The following is a 21582-nucleotide window of genomic DNA, read 5'->3' as shown; positions in this document are numbered from 1 at the left end:
CATTTTCTCTGTCGTTGCTCTTCACAGAAGCTGGAAGCAAAAGGAAGAATGCTAAGAGAGAGAGAGAAATGATTGCAACCCAGAGACCTTTAGCATCAGAGACCAAGTGAAGAAAGTTTCTCACACTGACATTCATGCTCTCATTTACAGTCACCAGCACAGAATGAGTCACTCAGATTGATAAAGGGTTGGATGTAAGGTGAAGTAAAATATGCAAAGAAGCTAGAGGAAGAAGTACTGGAGAAGCACTAGTGGCCAGGACTAGTTGGATGTCAAACAGGAGAAGCTGCTGACGAATTGTGAAGGGCTGAATGTGAATAAAAAGTGATGGATATTTAAAGATCATTTTGCAACTAAAGGACAGGAAGTTTGTTTCAGTATTGTTTAAACAGTAACAGGAGTGCCTGCAGCAGAACTATTTTTAACCACACAACATGACCCATAGCCATTTGTGGCACTGTCTTAGAATATCAGGACTAGGAGGCTCAGTGGTGTAGGGGATATGGGAGATCAATGCCTCACTAAACAAACTACCCAAGAAGCAAATTTACAACCTCTTAGAGTCATAGAGATGTACAGCACAGAAACAGATCCTTCGGTCTAATTCGTCCTTGCCGACCAGCCCAACCCAATCTAGTCCCACCTGCCATCACCTGGCCCATATCCCTCCAACCCCTTCCTATTCATACAATTATCCAGATACCTTTTTATGCTGTAATTGTACTAGCTTCCATCACTTCCTCTGGCAGCTCATTCCATACACGCATCACCCTCTGCATGAGGGCATTGCGCCTTAGGTCCCTTTTATATCTTTCCCCTCTCACCCTAAACCTATGCCCTCTAGTTCTGGACTCACTTACCCCAGGGAAAAGACTTTGCCTATTTATCCTATCCATGCCCCTTAGAATGTTATAAACCTCTATAGGGTCACCCCTCAGCCTCCGATTCTCAAGGTGAAGCAGCCTGAGCCTATTCAACGTCGCCTTATAGCTCAAATCCTCCAACCCTGGCAACATCCTTGTAAATCTTTTCTGAACCCTTTCAAGTTTCACAACATCTTTCCGATAGGAAGGAGACCAGAATTGCACACAATACTCCAACAGTGGCCTAACCAATGTCCTGTACAGTTGCAACATGACCTCCCAACTCCTGTATTTAATACTCTGACCAATAAAGGAAAGCATACCAAATGCCTTCTTCATGATCCTATCTACCTGCGACTCTACTTTCAAGGAGCTATGAACCTGCACTCCAAGGTATCTTTGTTCAGCAATACTCCCTAGGACCTTATCATTAAGTGTATAAGTCCTGCTAAGATTTGCTTTCCCAAAATGCAGCATCTTGCATTTATCTAAATTAAACTCCATCTGCCACTCCTCAGCCCATTGGCCCATCTGCTCAAGATCCCGTTGTAATCTGAGGTAACCTTCGCTGTTCACTACACCTCCAATTTTGGTGTCAACTGCAAACTTAGTAACTATACCTCTTATGCTCACATCCGAATCATTTATGTAAATAATGAAAAGTAGTGGACCCAGCACCAATCCTTGTGACATTCCACTGGTCACAGGCCACAAGTCTGATAAACAACACTCTGTCTTCTACCTTTGAGCCAGTTCTGTATCCAAATGACTAGTTCTCCCTGTATTCCATGAGATCTAATCTTGCTAACGAGTCTCCTTGTCGAATGCCTTATTAAAGTCCGTATAGATCACATCTACTGCTCTGCCCTCATCAATCCTCTTTGTTACTTCTTCAAAAAAACTTAAGTTTGTGAGACATGATTTCCCACGCACAGTCCTTGCCTTTCTAAACACATGTACATCCTGTCCCTCAGGATTCCAACAACTTGCCCACCACCGACTTCAGGCTCGCTAGTCTGTGGTTCCCTGGCTTGTCCTTACCACCTTTCTTAAACAGCGACACCACATTAGCCAACCTCTAGCCTTCTGGCACTTCACCTGTGACTATCGATGATACAGATATCTCAGTAAGAGGCCCAGCAATCACTTCTTTGATTCCCCACAGCGCTCTAGGGTACACCTGATCAGGTCCTTTGATGAAGGAGCAGTGTATGTAGTGAGACTGAAGCTCAGCTGAAAGGAAGAAAATCAACCACCTGTACAGTCAATTCTTCTATAATGCAATGGTTGTGTTCCCTTGCAACCCGGCGATATATAAAATTTGCGCTTTAGAAACAGCGCTTAAAGTGTTGGCAATGTAATCATGTTACAGCCAAAACACATAGAAACATAGAAGATAGGAGCAGGAAGAGGCTATTCAGCCCTTTGAGCCTGCTCTGCCATTCATCACGATCTGGCTGATCAACTAATTCAATAGCCTGATCCTGCTTTCTCTCCATAACCTTTGATTCCATTCACCCAAAGTGCTATATCTAGCCACCTCTTGAATACATTCAATGTTTTTGCATCAACTACTTCCACAGGCTCACCACTCTTTGGGTGAACAATAGTCCCCTCATCTTCATTCTAAGTCGTCCACTCTGAATCCTCAGACTGTGCTCCCTGGTTCTGGACGCACCCACCATTGGGAACATCCTCCCTGCATCTATCCTGTCTAGTCCTGTTAGAATTTTACAGGTCTCTGTGAGATCCCCCCCCCTCCCCTGGCCTGCCTCGTCTGAAACCAATGAAAACAATCCTAACCTAGTCAATCTCTCTTCATACATCAGTCCTGCCATCCCTGGAATCAGCTGGGTAAACCTTCACTTCACTCCCTCAAGAGCACCCTTCCTCAGAAAACACTGTTCAAGGTATGGCCTCGCCAACGCCTTGTATAACTGTAACAACACATCCCTGCTCCTGTACTTGAACCCTGTCACAATGAAGGCCAACATCTTTATCACTTGCTGCACCTGCATGCTTACCTTCAGCGACTGGTGCACAAGGACATCGAGGCCCCACTGCACACTCCCCTCTCCCATTTTACACCCATTCAGGTAGTAATCTGCTTTCTTGCATTTATCCAAATCTGCCATTAATTTGCCCACTCACCCAACCTGTCCAAATCATGCTGAAGGATCTCTGCATCCTCATCACAGTCCACCCTGCCACCCAACTTGGTATCATCTGCAAACTTTGAGATATTACATTTTGTTCTCTCATCCAAATCATTAATATATATTGTGAATATATATTAATATCTTAGCACAGATCCCTGCTGTACCACACTAGTTACTGCCTGTCAATTTGAAAGCACCATTAATTCCTACTCTTTGTTTCCTCTTGCCAACCAGTTTTCTCTCCCTCTCAATACACTTCTCCCAATCCCATCCGCTTTAATCTTGCACAATAATCTCTTATGTGGGACTTGATCAAATGCTTTCTGAAAGTTCAAATATACCACATCGACTGGCTCCCCATTGCCAACTCTACTAGTGGAGATGGAATTCTATCTTCATAGAATTCCAAGAGATTTGTCAAGCATGATTTCCCCTTCATAAATCCATGCTGGATCTGTCTGATTCTGCCACTGTTTTCTAAATGGTTCACGATAAAGTCCTTGATAATGGATTCGAGAATTTTTCCCACTACCAATGTTCAGCTTACTGCTGTATAATTTGCTGCTTTCTCTCTCCCTCCCTTTTTGAATATTAGAATAACATTAGCTACCCTCCAACTTTTCCAGAGTCGACAGAATGCTAGAAGATGACCACCAATGCATCCACTATTTTTAGAGCCACTTACTTAAGTACTCTGGGATATAGATTATCAACACCTGGGGATTTATCCATCTTCAATCTGCTCAATTTTCCCAGCACCATTTCTCTACTAATATGGATCTCACTAAATCTTGCATTCTCCAACATTTCTGGTATCTGATTTGTGTCCTTTTTTGTGAGGACAGTACCAAGGATTGTATTCAGCTGCTCAGCCATTTCTTTGTCATTCCTGAAGAAGGGCTCATGCCCGAAACATTGATTCTCCTGCTCCTTGGATGCTGCCTGACCTGCTGCGCTTTTCCAGCAACACATTTTCAGCCCTATTATACATTCCCCAGTTTCTGTTTGTAGGAGACCTACATTTGTCTTCACTCATCTCTTTCTCTTCACATATCTATAGAAACTCTTAGTGTCAGTCTTTACGTTCCCAGCAAGCTTACTTTTGTACTGTATTTTCCCCTTCTTAATCAATTCCTTGGTCCTTCTTTGCTGAATTCTAACCTGCTCCCAGTCCTCAGACCTATTATTTTTCCTGGCCAATCTGTATGCTTCTTCCTTGGATCAGATACTAATTTCCTTTTAAAAGTTCGCGTATTAGGAACAGTGTCCCCAATTTTTCAATCACATTACAGTGAATTTGCGTTGACGAAATGCGCATTATAGCAGTGTAACCTGTACTGAACTCCACTTTCCAGTCATTTACATCACTGCAATCCTCTAAACATGGGATCAAGGCAGGGGCAGCCACTTTCATAAGCTAATGCTAAAGTACCTAAATCACAGCCACATCTCTCAGCATTCTCACTTTTGCTTTATATTGATGAGGTATTTGAAACTCTCTGGGCGGCTTTAACCTCACCCTGCCTGGTGAATGTTACACTGCCAAATCTGTTTGTCCAGGCATGTTATCTGGAATGTCGTGTAAGAAGGCTGAATGGATGCTACCTGAAATAGTTGCGCTTATCCTGTTATAAGTGCAGCTTTTGTGATTGCTTTAGAAATTGTTAGTGCCACTTGTAGGAATAGTCATTGTTGTATAAGGCAGTTAGTACCTGTTAGGGTTAACTAACATGATGCAATCAGCTCCTTCCATCAATATATGTTCCTGGGAGAAGCTAACCATTCTTTGTAAGCACATGTATTACTAGAATGTTTCTGTAGTGGTAATGTAGACCTATTCTTAAATTGAATCTGATGTCTCACAAGGGACCATCATATATCTCAGATGTAACATTACTAGCTATTAAATAGTAATAAACCTTTACTGTTTATTATGGCCAGTCTTCTATCTAAGACACCATATAGGCATCCTTCCCCATTTGGGATCAGTAGCTTAGACTGATACCAGTAAAAAGGATTTGTGGCAAGACATCTACCCAAACATTCTAGGTGTTTTAGCCAAACACCGTAATGTAAGATGGTGAACTGTGGTGAACGAGGATGTCACAGTGTTAGGCATAAATGTGAAAGTATACATGGTGGAGACTAAAAATCAGATTCAATCATCATTTGTGTGAATACAAAGTATACAAAGCATTGTCACCTGGGAACATTCTTTACAAGTAAAAAATCAGTGCAAATGGAACCTGTTACAACAAGTTCCTCATCTGGGTGGGGAAAACAATGCTAACTTAAGTGTAAAATATTTCTAAAATGTTTGTGCTTTCATTACCATTGTTTCTTTTCCTGAGTATTCAATGTACAAGGTTCCAGATTTTTTTTCTTCACTTGGAAAAGAATCTATAATTTCAGAATAAATAGTTTGCATCAATACTATATAATCAGAGGATTTATCTTAAAATTCCAATGGAAGAGCCTTTGTTAACTCCTACATTATTTCCATTGTTAATAAATTCTATCACTGTCACTAACTTCTGAAATAAATAGATAAATGAGTCACAGGAATTTTACATAGACACCTGATCTTTTTGCACCAAAGTTAAATTTAATTCAACTCTTAATATTTTGAAGCAAAATTTGTTTTTCTTGCTTCAAGCCAGAAAGCCAATATTTTCAACCTGAAAGATGTGTGAACAATAAAGATCTTTCATCTATCAATGATTTGTGCCTGAATAAGTTCTGCAAAGTTGGGAACTTTGAACCTCCTCAGTTTATTTTCTTGCAATAAATTTAGTTTGTCTCTAACACGGTGAGATGCTGTGAAATGGAATACTGTACAGTGCTGTATCTGTTGGATCAATATGTTCATGTGGTTTGGGGTGTGCAGGGACCTGTCAGAGGGAGCCCTGAAAGATTACCTGGCTCATTCCACTCTGTGAGCCAGAGTAAATCCAGTGGGAAGTTTAAGCCTTTACATTTTGCTGCTTGATTCATCAGGGTGATATTGTATAGGAGATGCGGAAAAGCGTGAGGTAGTTCACTTCAGAAGAAGTAACAGGAATGCAGAGTACTGGGCTAATGGTAAAATTCTTGGCAGTGCAGATCAACAGAGAGATCTCGGTGTCCACGTGCATAAATCCCTGCAAATTGACACCCAAGTTGATAGGGTTGATAAGAAGGCATATTATTGTGTTGGCGTTTATTGGTAAGGGGATTGAGTTTCAGAGCCACGGGGTCATGCTTCAGCTGTACAAGACACTGGTAAGGCCACACCTGGAGTGCTGGGTGCAGTTCTGGCCACCACAATATAGAAAGTATGTGGAAGCTTTGGAAAGGATTCAGAGGAGATTTACTAGGATGTTGCTTGGTATGGAAGGAAGGTCTTACGAGGAAAGGCTGAGGGAAGGCTGTTTTCATTGGAGAGAAGAGGTTTGAGAGGTGACTTAATAGAGACGTATAAGATAATCAAGATTAGATAGGTGGACAGTGAGAGCCTTTTTCTTTGGATGGTGAAGGCTAACATGAGGGAACATACCTTTAAATTGAGGGGTGATAGATGTAGGACAGATATTCGGGGTAGTTTCTTTACTCAGAGAGTAGCAGGGGCATGGAATGGTTTACCTGCAACAGTAATAGACTCGCTGACGTTAAAGACATTTAAACGGGCATTGGACATAACATGAATAATAATGGCATGGTGTAGGTTAGATGGGCATCAGATTAATTTTGCAGGTTGACGCAACATCAAGGGCCGAATTTACAGGGCCTGCACTGCGCTGTAACGTTCTATGTTCTATGTGAAACTCATTTTTATTTCTATTTTAGTAGAAGCACTACTCATTTAAATTAAACTATTTGCATCATACTATGCTGGAGATTTGATGGTCATGCCAATCTCTCAAACTTACCTGTGGTATGAGAGACAGGCCTCAGTCAGTGTAGCTACAATAGGTCATCAGAAGGAAGTGAAAATGATATGGAATATCTTGTTTCCTCATAGCTGGGTAAAGCAGAGACCCAGGGCTTACCCATAATGTCAGAACTACAATCAGAAATTTGCTAAGTGGAGATTCAGAAGAGTAATGCCTTTGCTAATAATTAACAGGTAGCTGGGTCTCCTTTTCCCTTAAAAAAATTGAAGGCTGAGAAATGACTTCACAGAGACATTTAAACTATGAAAGTTTCAATGAGTGGTTACAAAGAGTCTGTTTCTTCTTGTGGGGAAGAGCAGAAAAGGCAGCTATCAATATATGTTAATCACCGAACAAATCCAACAGGGAGGTCAGAAGACGCTTCTTTACTCAAAGACAGGTGAGATTATAGAAGGAGTAATTGAAGTGAATATATAAATGCATTTAAGAGGAAGCTAGGCAAGTACCCATCTTCATAACTGAAACTAAAGGTTTGTGATGATAGATTTCAATGGGAAAAGATGGAAAGAGGCTCATGTGGGATCTCAGCTATGAGCATGGAGATGTTAGTCTTTTTTGAGCTATAGATCCTGTGTCAGCTTGTATTATATTCCTGTGAAGCACCTTATTATATTAAAGGCATTATGTTAGTGAGAATTATCTTGGTTTATAAACATTTGTTGGAGAAATAGTTTGCATTTCTGAAAATCACCTCCCCACCACAGTTCTGACAAAATAAAAATTTTAATTTGCATTCATATAGAGACTTTCCTTATGCACATCAAAGGCTATTCACACACTATCTAATTGCAATCAATCATTGCATATTGAAAACAATAAATGGAAATATATCCAAAGGTATTTCAAAGACCACTAATTACAAGGGTCTTAAAGGCGGAGAGTGAAATGAAGAGACAACAGCAATGTCAGTAGAATCCCAAACTTGAGGAAGAACAACAGAAACCTAGGACATAAAATAACAATGAATTTTGCACCACAATAAAACAGTCCATTCAGTCTGACTGGTCTGTGCCAGTTCTTATGTTCCTTATAGCTTATTTCAACTCACCTATCAGCATCCCTTGATTTTCCCTTCACATAATTATAAAGCCTCTGAAAAGGATCTCTGCTTATAGTTTCAGTCATTCAACATGTTTGCAAGTTTTACATTTTCCACACTTAATGGTGACAAAAATATTATGTTCATTTTTTTCTGCTTTATTTTTAATTATTTTGCATTGCTTTTGTCTTTTACAGCACTTCTTGACTTTTTGTTCTCACAAATGTAGTGAACTAGAAACTGCAGTTGTATATAGATATAGTTAGACATGAAGCAAAAAAGATGGTCCAATGTATTTAATGTCCGCCTTTATGATTCCTGAAAGGAAATTGCTCACAGCAACAATCCATCCTGTCAATTATACTCTGAATGACTTTATTCAAAAGTTGCCTTGGAATGTTGACATTTATATACTGTTGTTTCTCTGTGCACATTAGAGGCTAGTCACACACTATCTATTCACGATCAATCACTAAGTAATGATTTTTCTTGGACACATTGAGGAATGCGCTCGCCTCAGTAACTTTTGGTGTCTATATGGAAATCAGTCAAACAGCTGATCACAGAGAACTTTCATTAGCTGCCATCATGCCTTTGGAAAGAAACAGTGCTTTTCAACTATGCATCCTTTCTCTGCTGATGGTCTATAAAAATTGAATCTTCTCAATCTCAATGTACGACAGAACCACAGAATTGTTTCAGTGCAGAAGGAGACCATTCAGCCTATCGCGTCTGCACCCGTGCTCCAAATGAGTAATTCGTTAGTGCCTTTCCTCCACCTTCTCCTCATTAACTTTCAAATTGCTGCCTTTCAAGTAACGGTCCAGCTCCCTTTAAATGTTTCAGTTGAATCTGCATGATCATACACTCAGTCCACAGTGTGTTCCAGATGTAAGCAAAGTATTTTGAATAGAATGGACCTGACCAAGCTGTAGCCTGGTGAGTGGGAAGCATTGCTTGGCTTCTGCCAGCCTTCCTGCCCAGGTTGCCATCAACAAGCACATACCTTCTGATCATTTGGAAGATTTTACAGAGAAAGATGGGTACATTAATGTAACTGCCAGCTTTCTACCTGTAGTAAGCCACAGTTTGGACATTGAGGTTGCATCACATAAGGCTAGTACACAAATTTCAGCGTACGCTTGACCCCGTGGTGCATTTTTTAAGTTGGTGGAATGAAAATACCAACTTAACCAAGGGAGAGGGCGGTTAACATTTAATTTGCTTGAGGAACTGTATAAATTTTAAATCATATGTGGCATGTCCTATTGACAACATTATCACTCAATGCAGTGAGCTTCTATCTCCATGAGTAGAACTGCAAAGCTAATATGACTGGAGGAAGTGATGACATTTAGTGTATCAAGTGTGAACAAAATGGCTTTTATTTCACGATAAGCAAAAATGTCAAGTTTCAAGAAAACAAAGTGTCACATGCTTTAAATGCAATAAAATTCTGAGTAAACTTTACCCACAGAGGCGAATTCTTTGTAGAGATCAGCTACTGACTCCATACCCAGCCCTTGCCTCGGCTGTGCACTCTCCTGCAGCTCCTTGGCTCTTCTTAGGGTCTCTTTTACTACCTTCAGTTATGCCACTGGCTTAGCATCTTTTACGATATCTTTTTCCACAGAGTCTTTCTTTAACGACCAGCACTGCTGCCCTTCTCACTTCCTGAACTTTCTGTTCCTCTATGTGAATCCTTACCATCTCTGGAAATGAACTTTTAAACTCCTCAGCAGAATAATCTCTCTTAGAGCCTCAAAAGGTCTTATCTAGTTTCAAAGCACGCACCCATCGATCAAAATGTCTATGTTTAATTCTTTCAAACTCAACATAAGTCTGACCTGGTTCCTTCTTTGTGTTTCTGAACTGCTTCTGGTGCCAATTCATAAGCACTTAAAAACAGTCTGTTTAACCTCTTCATAATCTCCTGACACCCGATCTGACAGTGTGGCATATAACTCACTAGCTCTGCCTATCAGTTTAGTCTGAACTAACATTACCCATAAATCCTTAGACCACTCCATTTGCCTCACCAATTTTTCGAATGAAATAAAGAAGGCTTCAACATCATTCTCATCAAAATGTAGCAGCATTTTGGCATACTTGTATATATCACTACCTTCTCTTTTCATCTCAATCCTGTTAACTTGACTTTGCTGACAAAGTCGCAACTTCTTAAGTTCAAATTCTCTCTCTTTTTGCCTCTCCATTTTTTCTCTTTCTGCGCAGCTAAAACCCTTCTGTCGCTCTTTTTCCTCTCTTTCTTTTTCCTCTTTCTCTCTCTTTCTTCTCTCTCTTTCTTTTTCTCTCTTCCTCTGTTTATCTTCTGACTCCATTTTCCTCAATTGTAATTTAGCTTCTTCTACCTGTACTGCACTTGTTTATTTTTCTGACACACCTAAATGTTTGAGTAACTCCCTTAAAATTTCAGCTTTACTTCTGTCCTTGGTTAAACCCAAATATAACTTATTTGCTCATTCTAAAATGATGGTCTTTATCTTTCCTCCTCAACTTTCTTTGCAAATTTGAGAATCATCTTCAAATCCCAAAATCTCTTTAGCAATTTTAAGAGCCATTTCTCTCACTTTTAATTTACTCAACCACAAGTCACTGAGATCTAGGTTTTATTTAGAGATCTAGGACACTAACCTGCATGTCTTTGAATGTGTTGGGAATTTTTCGTACCCCCAAATCTATTCAAATCTGTCTAAAACAGTTCAAATCATGGACCTGAGCCCCCAAACTGTTAGAACACAGGGTAAACCTCTCTGCTAATTTAAACCCCAGAACACAGAATGATTTAACCCATGCAATAATCTGTGAAAATTCAAGAGACCAAGCACTATTTAAAGTAAAAATTAACAACTTTATTTTTTTGAGTATAACAGAGAATAATGAACTAGCAACTGTTTAGAACTCCTCTCTAACCTATCTTTACTTTCCCATCTAGTCCGATAAAACTCCCAATTAAGATTTACAAAACAAAACTTCTTATCTCAAAACCAGGCAGCTTTCAGTTTTCTCTGCATTCCTGTCCTTTGTAGGGGTTCTGCTTCACAGGTCACTGATTGATAAAGGTACCTTTAAGAGAGCTATTTTTCAGACAGTCTTGACATGCTGGTAGCTTGGCAGTTCTCCTCTGAAATGTTCAATTATCCCCAGTCTTATATCCCCAAAGCATCAGATTGTGTCATTAGCTTTTAAGATTGTCAATATACTCAATTCAAACTGGATTGGAGTTTGGTATTTTTTTAGGGTATAATTTAAACCAATTGGCCTAATTCAAATCTGTTTTGTTGTTTCCAGGCAACAAGTTATCCTAGTAGCTGGAGCACATGTTACGTTGTATCTTTTTTTCAGAACACTCGGTGCTGTCAGGCAGTTTTTGCTAGCTTTTAATTCTATTAAAGGTACAGTACACCTACATCTTCATAACACTATCACACTATCTACTGCCTTTGGAAATTTGTATCACGATTTGTAGCAACTGTAATGCTATCAGACCAAAATTAATGAAGTCTGTAGCTTTTCCTAAAGAGGGAATCTATTGTCAGTATAAATTGCATCTTAACTGATATTAAAGAAGTTGCTAGTGGCAGCTAGTGTCTCAAGAGTTGAGAGCATTCGAGATTATTTTTACTGACATCAACATGGGAAATTCCCTAAAGATCTGCATTGTCTTGTTGACTAAGGTTCCCTGAGGCAAAGTTCCCCAAAGGTACCTTCCTACAATTTTCAGGCCTTATGAATACATATGCTTGAATATTGATGTGTTGGTTTCAGTCTGCTCCTGTTAGTCCCCTTTCCGAATCTTCTTCCTTTTCAACAGGTATAAAATAAACAGGGAACCCTTTGGAAGACCCCTGGTTTCAATGTGTTGTGGAAGTCAGTAAACCTGTAGATTACTGAAGATTCTCTCACTCCAGCAATTCCCAGAGATCACAGCAACTCTAAGACATCCAAATTAACTAGTAAATGCTCACATATCAGGCAAAGTTCTATAGATGAATATCTGTTTTGAAGGAAGCCAATATACTGTGATCCATGGATCATAAACCTCCATTAAACTTGTTCAAATGCCCGTTATTCACTGCAAGCACTACTGATGAGAGAATTTTGGTTATTGGTAATGCTATAATTATTTGACTTATTCATATCAACTAACAAACAAAATGTTGTAAGCAACATCCTCCATGCTGGCAGAAATGTGATCAGGATGAAAACAAGGTGTAAGCCAGTCAAGAATGGATCCACTAAAAGGTTTTCCCTCAAATCACTGCTCTTTGATGCTGCTAAAAGAGGATAATGTACAATTGTTTGAATAAAAATAATTTGCAAGGATATTTGAATAAAGTAAGATATTGGCACTCGAAAAGGCTGCTCATGATGGACCAAACGGCCTCCTCCTGCCTTGCATGATGTTGTGATACTGTGAGGAAGTGGGAAATCTGAGGCCATTGTGTTTGACATTCCTGGACATTTTGATGAATTAAGTTGCTGCAATATGCTCCCTCTTCAAACGTACCCTAATAATCAGATTAGTGACTGGGTGCATTTTGGAAAGATAATATAATTGCAGATAATACCCATTTATGTCAATGCCTCTGGACCCATAGAAATTTTGTCAACATAGCCTAATTAATGTCCTAAGTTTCAAAAGGCCCTGCTGTATTCAGAATTCTCACCCCACCCCTTTCCCCCCTTCCGACAAAAATGGATCTACTGACACTGCAAGTTGGACTCCAAACCTGAGACCCTCCTGCCATTTTAAAAGCCCTCCAGGATTTGGTCCACAGAAATCCAGCCTAATTATTTCGAACCACATTCAAAGCAAGTGGAAAAGCAGAAGATGTTGAGATATATGGAGCTTTTTTCAATGGTGACATGCGCTAAACAAAGACTGGTTGTCGACCTATTCTTGTAAACTTTTAAGATAATGTTGAGGTAATAAAGTAAAACAGACTAGACAATTAGAAGAATGGAGCAGGATTTCATTTTATGTTCGAAATTGGCAGGATGTTTATTATACAGAGTCAAAGTAAATGATTAAATCTGTACATACAAATAAACCTAAAATTATTTCCCTCAAAATATCGACTCAATCCAAGTTTTCAAGATAGTTACAAACAATAAATAAAATGATTAAAATAATGGTTCTAGAATAGATGGTGCATTTCTAAATAGTTTCCCCATGAGGGAGAAAGCTCCAAGCTATGAATGATTTAACAAGAGTTGAGGTGAATGTGAAACTATTGCAGTAAAGGAATTGGTGTGTTCACCAATTTGACTCCTAAGTGTAAATTCCACTTCTTGTGATACGATTTTAGTTTCTGCAATGTTGTGTGAAAAGGCATTTCACATTTAACAAAATTCCTACCAGAGAAAAAAAATCAGAGGGGTCTTTAATCAGTACATGGGAGTAAAGTTTTATCTTCAGGATTACCAACACTGATCTTATGCAATTATATTCAGGAAAATGTTGTAAGGGTATATCCTCTTGCCACTCACCCGCTGGTCAAGTCAATAAGAGTGAGACAAGAATGGAAGGATGGTTAAGAGTGACGTGGGTAACATTAAAGTGAGGAGGAAATGCTGGCAATGTGCATGTGGTGAGAAGAAGAGGGTTAAATAGGGAATGAGAATGTGAAGGAATATGTGGAAGAATGGGGAAACATTGGAAAGTAAACTATGCCATTCTCAGTGACTTCCTTTCTTGCCAGAACAATCCAACCCTCAGCGCATTCTGTCAAACATCTTGTCACAGCTGAGTAGCAAGGAAAGCACAGAGGGAGAAGATGAAGACCTTTGGAGAACAAAATTCAGGAAAAAAACCAAGACAAAAGAGAGAGGTAAGAGAGAGTTCAATTTCACTAACTTATAAAAAAGTCCACTCCATATGAAGTCATACATCAAATTTAGAGTTGACCATTTTGATGCTATTCAACATATATGTCACATGCATTTCCTTGCATTGTTATAGGGGAGATGCGGATTGAAGGACATGGGAACAGATTTGATAAATGGATCAGAACTATTTGTTTAGCTGAAGGGGAAAGCTGGATAGTCAGACCAATGTTTGGTACCAATGAAGATTGTGCCTGGCTCATGTTCTGCCCATTATAGTACCTCAAATAATGCTGATCTTGCTAACATTAATCTTACCTAGTGCATGTCCCTGTTTAAGTCTTTTTGATCTGTGCATCCTTGCTTACTAGGATTGGCCTGTACTGCTCGTAAACAAAGCTTTTCAATGTACTTTGGTACACATGACAATAAATCAATCAATTAATCAATTAAAACCCATGCAAGGGTAGAACAAAAATAGTAGCAGCTATACCAGCAGTAGAAACAAGGCAACATTTCCAACCCATGAAAGCCCTGTTCCTGCCAAAACGAGGCGATGGGATTGATCCCAATTTCATTTTGGTTTTGTAAATGGCTAGATGAGTTTGTTTATTGTGTTGGGCTCTTTTATTTCTATGTATCCTTTTACGCAAATAAATCTGACCAAGTAGTTTTAGCCTGGCGTGGTGATATGTCACTTTCTGGAATAGCAGAGGAACATATACCTTAAATAAGTTATTTGCTGTTAATTGATAAACCTGAACATGTTACCGATTCAAAGCAGAAATTAAAGATGCAAGTTCATAACTGGTCTAGACTGGCAATTACCAGCCATTTCTGAACATGAACAATCAGTAAAGACTGAACCTGAACATTCAGTTGTAAATAAAGTTATCTCACTGAGATCTTAACCTATCTTCTCTGTTTTCAGACACCACCTGTGTATATCTAGCATTTTCTATTTAAATCCCAAATCATTTAGAATCCACAAATAAGGCCTCAAGAGGTGCAGGAGCTGATATGTGGTAATTGAAATGAGGTCCCTCTTGGCCTGTTTTCAGTGAGGAATTCTATACCGAACAGCAACTGTTTTTCCACCTGCTATTCTCTGGTGTCTCGTTTTAATCACATTCCTGTTTAGCTCAGGGAAAATGGAATTGTGTTTATACTCCTATCGTGAGTCACAGGCTTGTTCTGCTTGTTTTGTGTGAAAGAAATTTGTGACTCGAGGTAAGGGATTGAATTAATTTTCCTGAGCTGCCTTCCTATAAGACAAAACAGCTTGGGCAGGTGTGAGGTGGGGCAGATTGCTGTGTGAACCACATTCACCCTGTCAGCTCAGGCACACATCACCACGATGCTCCAAAGGGTGATAAATGGAACAGATGGAGGACATTTCGTGGTCTGTAAAATTCTGAAATGCTCACTGTGCAATTTTAAAAGCAACCTGCATTCACATGAAACATTTGAAATGATTTGTCAAATTCCATTCTCTGAATGTCTTAGGTTAACAAGAGAGTGAAAAAAATTCCATGAAGGTGCCAAGGTGCAGGTTAGATATTCCGGTTTTAAGCTGTATTTTGTGTAGGCAGGAAAAGGAAGTGTGCCAAGAGCCATTCACTTCTACAATTTTAATTTGGCTATAACAGACAGCTTCCTGATTTTCACATGTTAAGCTCCTAATGCCTGTTTCATGTCTAGTGGAACAGTTCTCTCAGTTTTGGCACAAGCCCCCACATGTTTGTAAGGTTGAACTTTGCAGGGTCAATACATCCATGTTTGTCACTGTTCTTTGTGCCTGGGTCAATGTCGGGTGACACATAGGCCTTCATTCCTTTTTTCAGACTTTGTAGCAGTTTGATATTCTCAGAAGACATTGTGATGATACTATGGCTTTAAAAGGTGCATTTGGCCTTTGTTTTTTTTAATGAAGAAAGGTTGAAGCAGGACAAGCAATCTGCTTCAAAGCTGATAAAGGGGAAACTTTTTCATGCAGAGGATGGGTAAGAATATGGAATAAGCTGCCAAAGGGGAGCTTGGGGATTTTCTTCTGAATTCAGAACAATAAAAGCAGCTTGAATGGGTGGGGTCAAGCTCCCACAGAACCAGTATATTTAGCATTAGTTTTTAAGTAGTAGTTGTTGTTGGGGGTCTTGAAGCTGGGATTGGAAGCTGGAGTACATCTCTCTCTCTGCTACTCTCTTTCTCAGAGTTTCTCTTGATGTTTTTCTTCCTGGACTGGAGGATTGCATGTGAGACAATCTATCTTACTGAATTTGCCTTTGCCAAGGATGTGTTTTTAGGATGTTACACACATTATATTTGTTAAGCATTTGGATATAGTTAAGCCAATTCATTTCTTTTTTTTTGTTTTGTCCATATTTTAATTATAGTGTATGAATAAAGTGTGTTTCGTTTGAAGTCTAGTAGTTTGACCAATTGAATTGCATCTGGAACATAACACCTCATACTTACCTTGAAAATAAGAAAAGGTTAGGGTCTAGGCTACCCTCTTCATATATTTTGAGGGGATTTGGTCTGATTCATAACGACATCTAAGAGCCACGCACGTTGCTGGAAATCTACAGCAACATGCAGGCCAAATTTCCTTCTCTAAAGGGTATCAGTGCACCAGAAAGGTTTTATGACAATTAGAGTCATAGAGATATGGAAACAGACCCTTTGGTCCAACTCATCCATGCCGACCAGGTATCCTATATAGATTTAGTCACATTTGCCAGCATTTGGCCCATATCTGTCTAAACCTTCCTATTCTTATACCCATGCAGCTGCCTTTTAAGTGTTATACTCGTACCAGCCTTCACCATTTCCTTTGGCAGCACATTCCATATTCTTACCCATCCTCTGCATGAAACAGTTTCCCCTTAGGTCCGTTTTATATCATTCCCCTCTTACCTGAGACTGATGCTCTGTAATTTTGGATTCCCCCTTCCTGGGGAAAAGACCTTGCCTGTTTACCTATGCATGCTCCTCCTGATTTTATTGTCACTATCTATAACATCACCCCTCCATCTCCAATGCTCCAGGGAATGTAGCCCCAGCTTATGCAGCCTCCCTCTAGAGCGCAAACCTTCCAACCATGGCAGCATCCTTGTAAATCTTTTCTGAACCATTTCAAGTTTTACAACATCCTTCCTATAGGAAGGAGACTAGAATTGTATGCATACTCCAAAAATGAACCTGTACTCCAAGGCATCTTTATTCAGCGACACTCACTAGGATCTTACCATTAAATGTATAAGTCCTGCTCTGATTTGCCTTTTCAAATGCAACACCTCACATTTGAACCCGGGTTCAAATTAACCCTACTTCCTATGTTCACATCCAAATCATTTGTATAAATGATAAAAAGCAGTGGATCCAGAACTGACCCTTATGGCCCACTGCTGGTCACAGGCCTCCAGTCTGAAAAGCTAACCTCACCACTGCCCTCTGTCTTGTATCTTTGAGCCAATTCTGTATCCAAATAGCTAGTTCTCCCTGGATTCCGTATGATCTAACTTTGCTAATCAGTCTACCATGAGGAACCTTGTTGAATACCTTACTGAAATCCATATAAATCACATCCACTCTCTGCCCTCATCAATCTTCTTTGTTACTTCTTCAAAAACCTAATCAAGTTCCTGAGACACAATTTCCACTCCACAAAGCCATGTTGACTGTCATCAAACAGTCCTTGCCTTTCCAAATGCATGTAAATACTGTCTCTCAGGATTCCCTCCAACAACATGGGGGGCACAGTGGCACAGTGGTTAGCACTGCTGCCTCACAGCGCCAGAGACCCGGGTTCAATTCCCGTCTCGGGCAACTGTCTGTTTGGAGTTTGCACATTCTCCCTGTGTCTGCGTGGGTTTCCTCCCACAGTCCAAAGCTGTGCAGGTTAGGTGAATTGGCCATGCTAAATTGCCCATAGCATTAGGTGAAGGGGTTAATGTAGGGGAACAGGTCTGGGTGGGTTGCTCGTCATAGGGTTGGTGTAGACTTGTTGTGCCGAAAGGCCTGTTTCCACAATGTAAATAATCTATTCTAAAAACTTACCCTCCATCAATGTCAGGCTCACTAGTCTATAATTCCCTGGCTTTTCCTTACCACCTTTCTTTAATGGTGGCACAACGTTAGCCAACCTCCAGTCTTCTAGCACTCGCCTGTGACTATCGATGATGCAGATATCTCAGCAAAGGGCCCAGCAATCTCTTCCCTAGCTGTCCACAGAGTTCTAGGGTGCACCTGATCAGGTCTTGGGGATTTATCCACCTTGATGCATTTTAAGATGTCCAGCGCCTCTTCTTCTGTAATTTTGACATTTTTCAAGATGTAGTTAATTATTTCTCCATGTTCTATATCTTGCATATCCTTCTCCATAAAAAAAATTGATGCAAAATACTTGTTTAGTATCTCCCCCGTTTGCTGTGGTTCCACATGTAGGTGGCCTAGTTGATTTTTAAGGGACCCTATCCCTCCCTAGTTGCTCTTTTGTCCTTTATGTATTTGTAGAATCCCTTTGGACGTTTCTTAATTCTATAGGCCAAAGCTATTTTGTGTCCCCTTTTTGCCCTCCTGATTTCCCTCTTAAGTATGCTTCTGCTAACTTTACACCCTTCTAAGGATTCACTTGATCTCTGCTCTCTGAACCTGATATATGCTTATTTTCTTTCTTGATCAAACCTCAATTTCCCTAGTTATCCTGCTTTTCCTACACCTACCAGTCTTGCCTTTCACCCTAACAGGAACATATTATCTCTGGACTTTTGTTATCTCACTTTTGAATGCTTCCCACTTTTCAGCTATCCCTTTTCCTCTGAACATCTGCTCTCATAGAACATAGAACATTACAGCATAGTACAGGCCCTTCAGCCCTTGATGTTGCGCCAACCTGAAGCCCATCTAACCTACACTGTTCCATTTTCATCCATATATTTATCCAATGACCAATTAAATGCCCTTAATGTTGGCGTGTTGCAGGCGGAGCACTCCACACCCCTCTACTCTTTGGGTAAAGAATCCCAACCAATTTTTAGAAGTTCTTGCCTAATACTGTCAAAATTCGCTTTCCTCCAATTTAGAACTTTAACTTTTAGATATGATCTATTCATTTCCATCACTATTTTAAAACTAATAAAGTTATGATCACTGGTTGCAAAGTGCTCCCTCACTGCCTTAGTTCCCAAGAGTAGGTCAAGTTTTGCACCTTCTCTAGTAGGTACATCCACATACTGAATCAGAAAATGTTCATGTACACACTTAACAAATTCCTCTCCATCTAAACCCTTAACATTATGGCAGTCCCAGTCTATGTTTGGAAAGTTAAAATCCCCTACCATAACCACCCTATTATTCTCACAGATAACTGAGATCTTCTTATAAATTTGTTTCTCAACTTCCGGCTGATTATTGCGGAATCTATAGTGTAATTTCAACAAGGTGACCATCTCTTTTGTTATTTGTTAGTTTCACCCAAATAACTTCCCTGGACGTATTCTGAGGAATATCCTCCCTAAATATAGCAGTAATTTTATCCTTAATCAAACATGCCTCTCCCCCTTCTCTCTTGCTCCCTTTTCTATCCTTCTTAGAGGATCTATGTCCTGGAACATTAAACTGCCAGTCCTGTTCATTCCTGAGCCACAAATCTGTAATTGCAATGATATCCCAGTGCAATGTTCCGAACCATGCTCTGAGTTCATCTGCCTACCCTCTTGCATGGAAATAAATGCAGTTTAATTTGTCAATCCGACCTTGTTCTCTGCTTTGTCCCTGCCTGCCCTGACTATTTGACTTACTCCTTTTTCCCAACTGTACCAGTCTCAGATTGTTCTATCTGCTCTTTTTCCTCACTACCTCCCTGGGTCCCTACCCCCGCCTTCCCCCAACCTTACTACTTAAAATCCTTCTGAGCAGCTCTAGCAAATCTCCCTACCAGTATATTAGTCCTCTTCTAATTTGGATGCAATCCGTCCTTCTTATACAGGTCACTTCTACTCCAAGAGCAAGTGAGGACTACAGATGCTGGAGATCAGAGATGAGAGTGTGGTACTGGAAAAGAACAGCAGGTCAGGCAGCATCCGAGGAGCAGGAGAATTGATATTTCCTGATGAAGGGCTTGTGCCCAAAACGTAGATTCTCCTGCTTTTCCAGCACCACACTTTCGACACTCCTAGTCCAGAAAAGATTCCAATGATCCAAAAATATGAATCCATCTCCCCTGCACCAGCTCCTCAGCCACAAATTCATCTGCTGTATCCTCACTAGCTTGTAGAACAGGGAGTAATCTAGATATTACTAGCCTTAAGGACCTCCTTTTTAAATTCTTGCCTAACTTCCTATATTCTCTCCTCAGAATCTCATCCTTATTTCTTCCTATTTCATTAGTTCCAATGTGTCCAACAACCTCCTGCTGGTCCTTCTCACCTTTGAGAACATTCTGCACCCTCTCCGAGATATCCTTGATTTTGGCAACAGAAACGCAACACACCATTCTGATGTTTTGCTGTTGGTCGCAGAAATGTCTGTTTGTGCCTCTGACTAGAACCCATGCCCCAAGAGCATTAGCCTAAATCTCTTAATTATGCGTCCAGTGACATTGTCACCAAGCCACAGCCTGTGCTCTTGTATTAATTGTACAAATTGCCCCGTGAACTTGGTGTCTGTTTTTAAATTCAGAGAATAAGTAAGCTGTAGACTGTTTTATTGCCTCCTGTAGAGTTGGTCACCCTAGCAACCCTTCTATCACTGGAGCATCAAAATGTCAGCATCTTTGTTCAGTTAAGTGTAGCTAACTCCTTTGTTTAACTACTGATCAATTTGGGCTGTGGTTTCCTGCCTAGTGTTTCAAGGTGCTATGAGATTTAATTAAAACTGGGATACATGTTGTTTTGCTGCCTGTCTACTTGCCAGTTCCTGCCTCTCCATTGTTGAAATCAATTTGATATTAGCCCTTGCATGGAGTTGTCCTCCACATAACGTATGGAGCTGTTCATCAGTTTTCTCGCTCCTGCTTTTGCAATGTTCCCTGAATCTGATGAATGGCATTCTAAGATTTTATAGGAAGTACTTTCAGAAATAATGGATGCACCAGTATTAATCTTCCAAGAATCACCAGAGCTTCCAGAGGATTGGAAAACTGCCTCTGTAACTTCCTTATTCAAAAAGGGAGGGAGACAACTAAATAGGTATGCCAGTCAGCTTAATCTATCATTGAGAAAATGTTAGAGTCCTTGATAAAAGATGTACTAGCAAAGCATTTAGAAATATATAATATAATCAATCATGGCTTCATGAAAGGGAAATCACACTTGAGAAATTTGTTATTATTTGAGGTGGTAATAGGCAGGGTAAATAAAGGGGAACCAGTAGATATAATATGTTTGGATTTCCAAAGGTGTTTGGTAAGGTAATACACATAAGGCTGCTTAATAAGATGAGCCTATGGTATTTGGTATAGTGTATTAGCATGGATAGAGGACTGGATAAGTAAGAGAAAACAGAGTGTTGAGATAATGCTGCAGAGATCAATGCTGAGGCCAAAATTATTTACAATATGAATTAATAAGAAGGAGTTTAATTTAGATAAATGTGAGGTGCTGCATTTTGGGAAAGCAAATCTTAGCAGGATCTATGCATTTAATGGTAAAGTCCTGGGGAGTGTTGCTGAACAAAGAGATCTTGGAGTGCAGGTTCATAGTTCCTTGAAAGTGGAGTCGCAGGCAGAACAGGATAGT

General features: G+C 39.9%; 1 protein-coding gene across 1 annotated transcript in view; it reads left to right on the top strand.

Moving 5' to 3' along the window:
• LOC122564274 (testis expressed protein 56-like) overlaps positions 1 to 21582 on the top strand; it is a 116351-nt gene that overhangs the window by 11035 nt on the left and 83734 nt on the right. Inside the window, exon 2 of the mRNA XM_043718949.2 lies at positions 13720 to 13848. Coding sequence (XP_043574884.1) covers positions 13720 to 13848 — 129 coding nt within the window. The remainder of the gene's footprint in view (positions 1 to 13719; positions 13849 to 21582) is intronic.

This window comes from Chiloscyllium plagiosum, unplaced genomic scaffold, assembly GCF_037043375.1.
Source record: "Chiloscyllium plagiosum isolate Xiang-an unplaced genomic scaffold, Cpla_swu_hap1 HiC_scaffold_34, whole genome shotgun sequence".
Classification (NCBI taxonomy): Eukaryota; Metazoa; Chordata; class Chondrichthyes; order Orectolobiformes; family Hemiscylliidae; genus Chiloscyllium; species Chiloscyllium plagiosum.
This window is presented reverse-complemented; position numbering and strand designations above follow the sequence as displayed.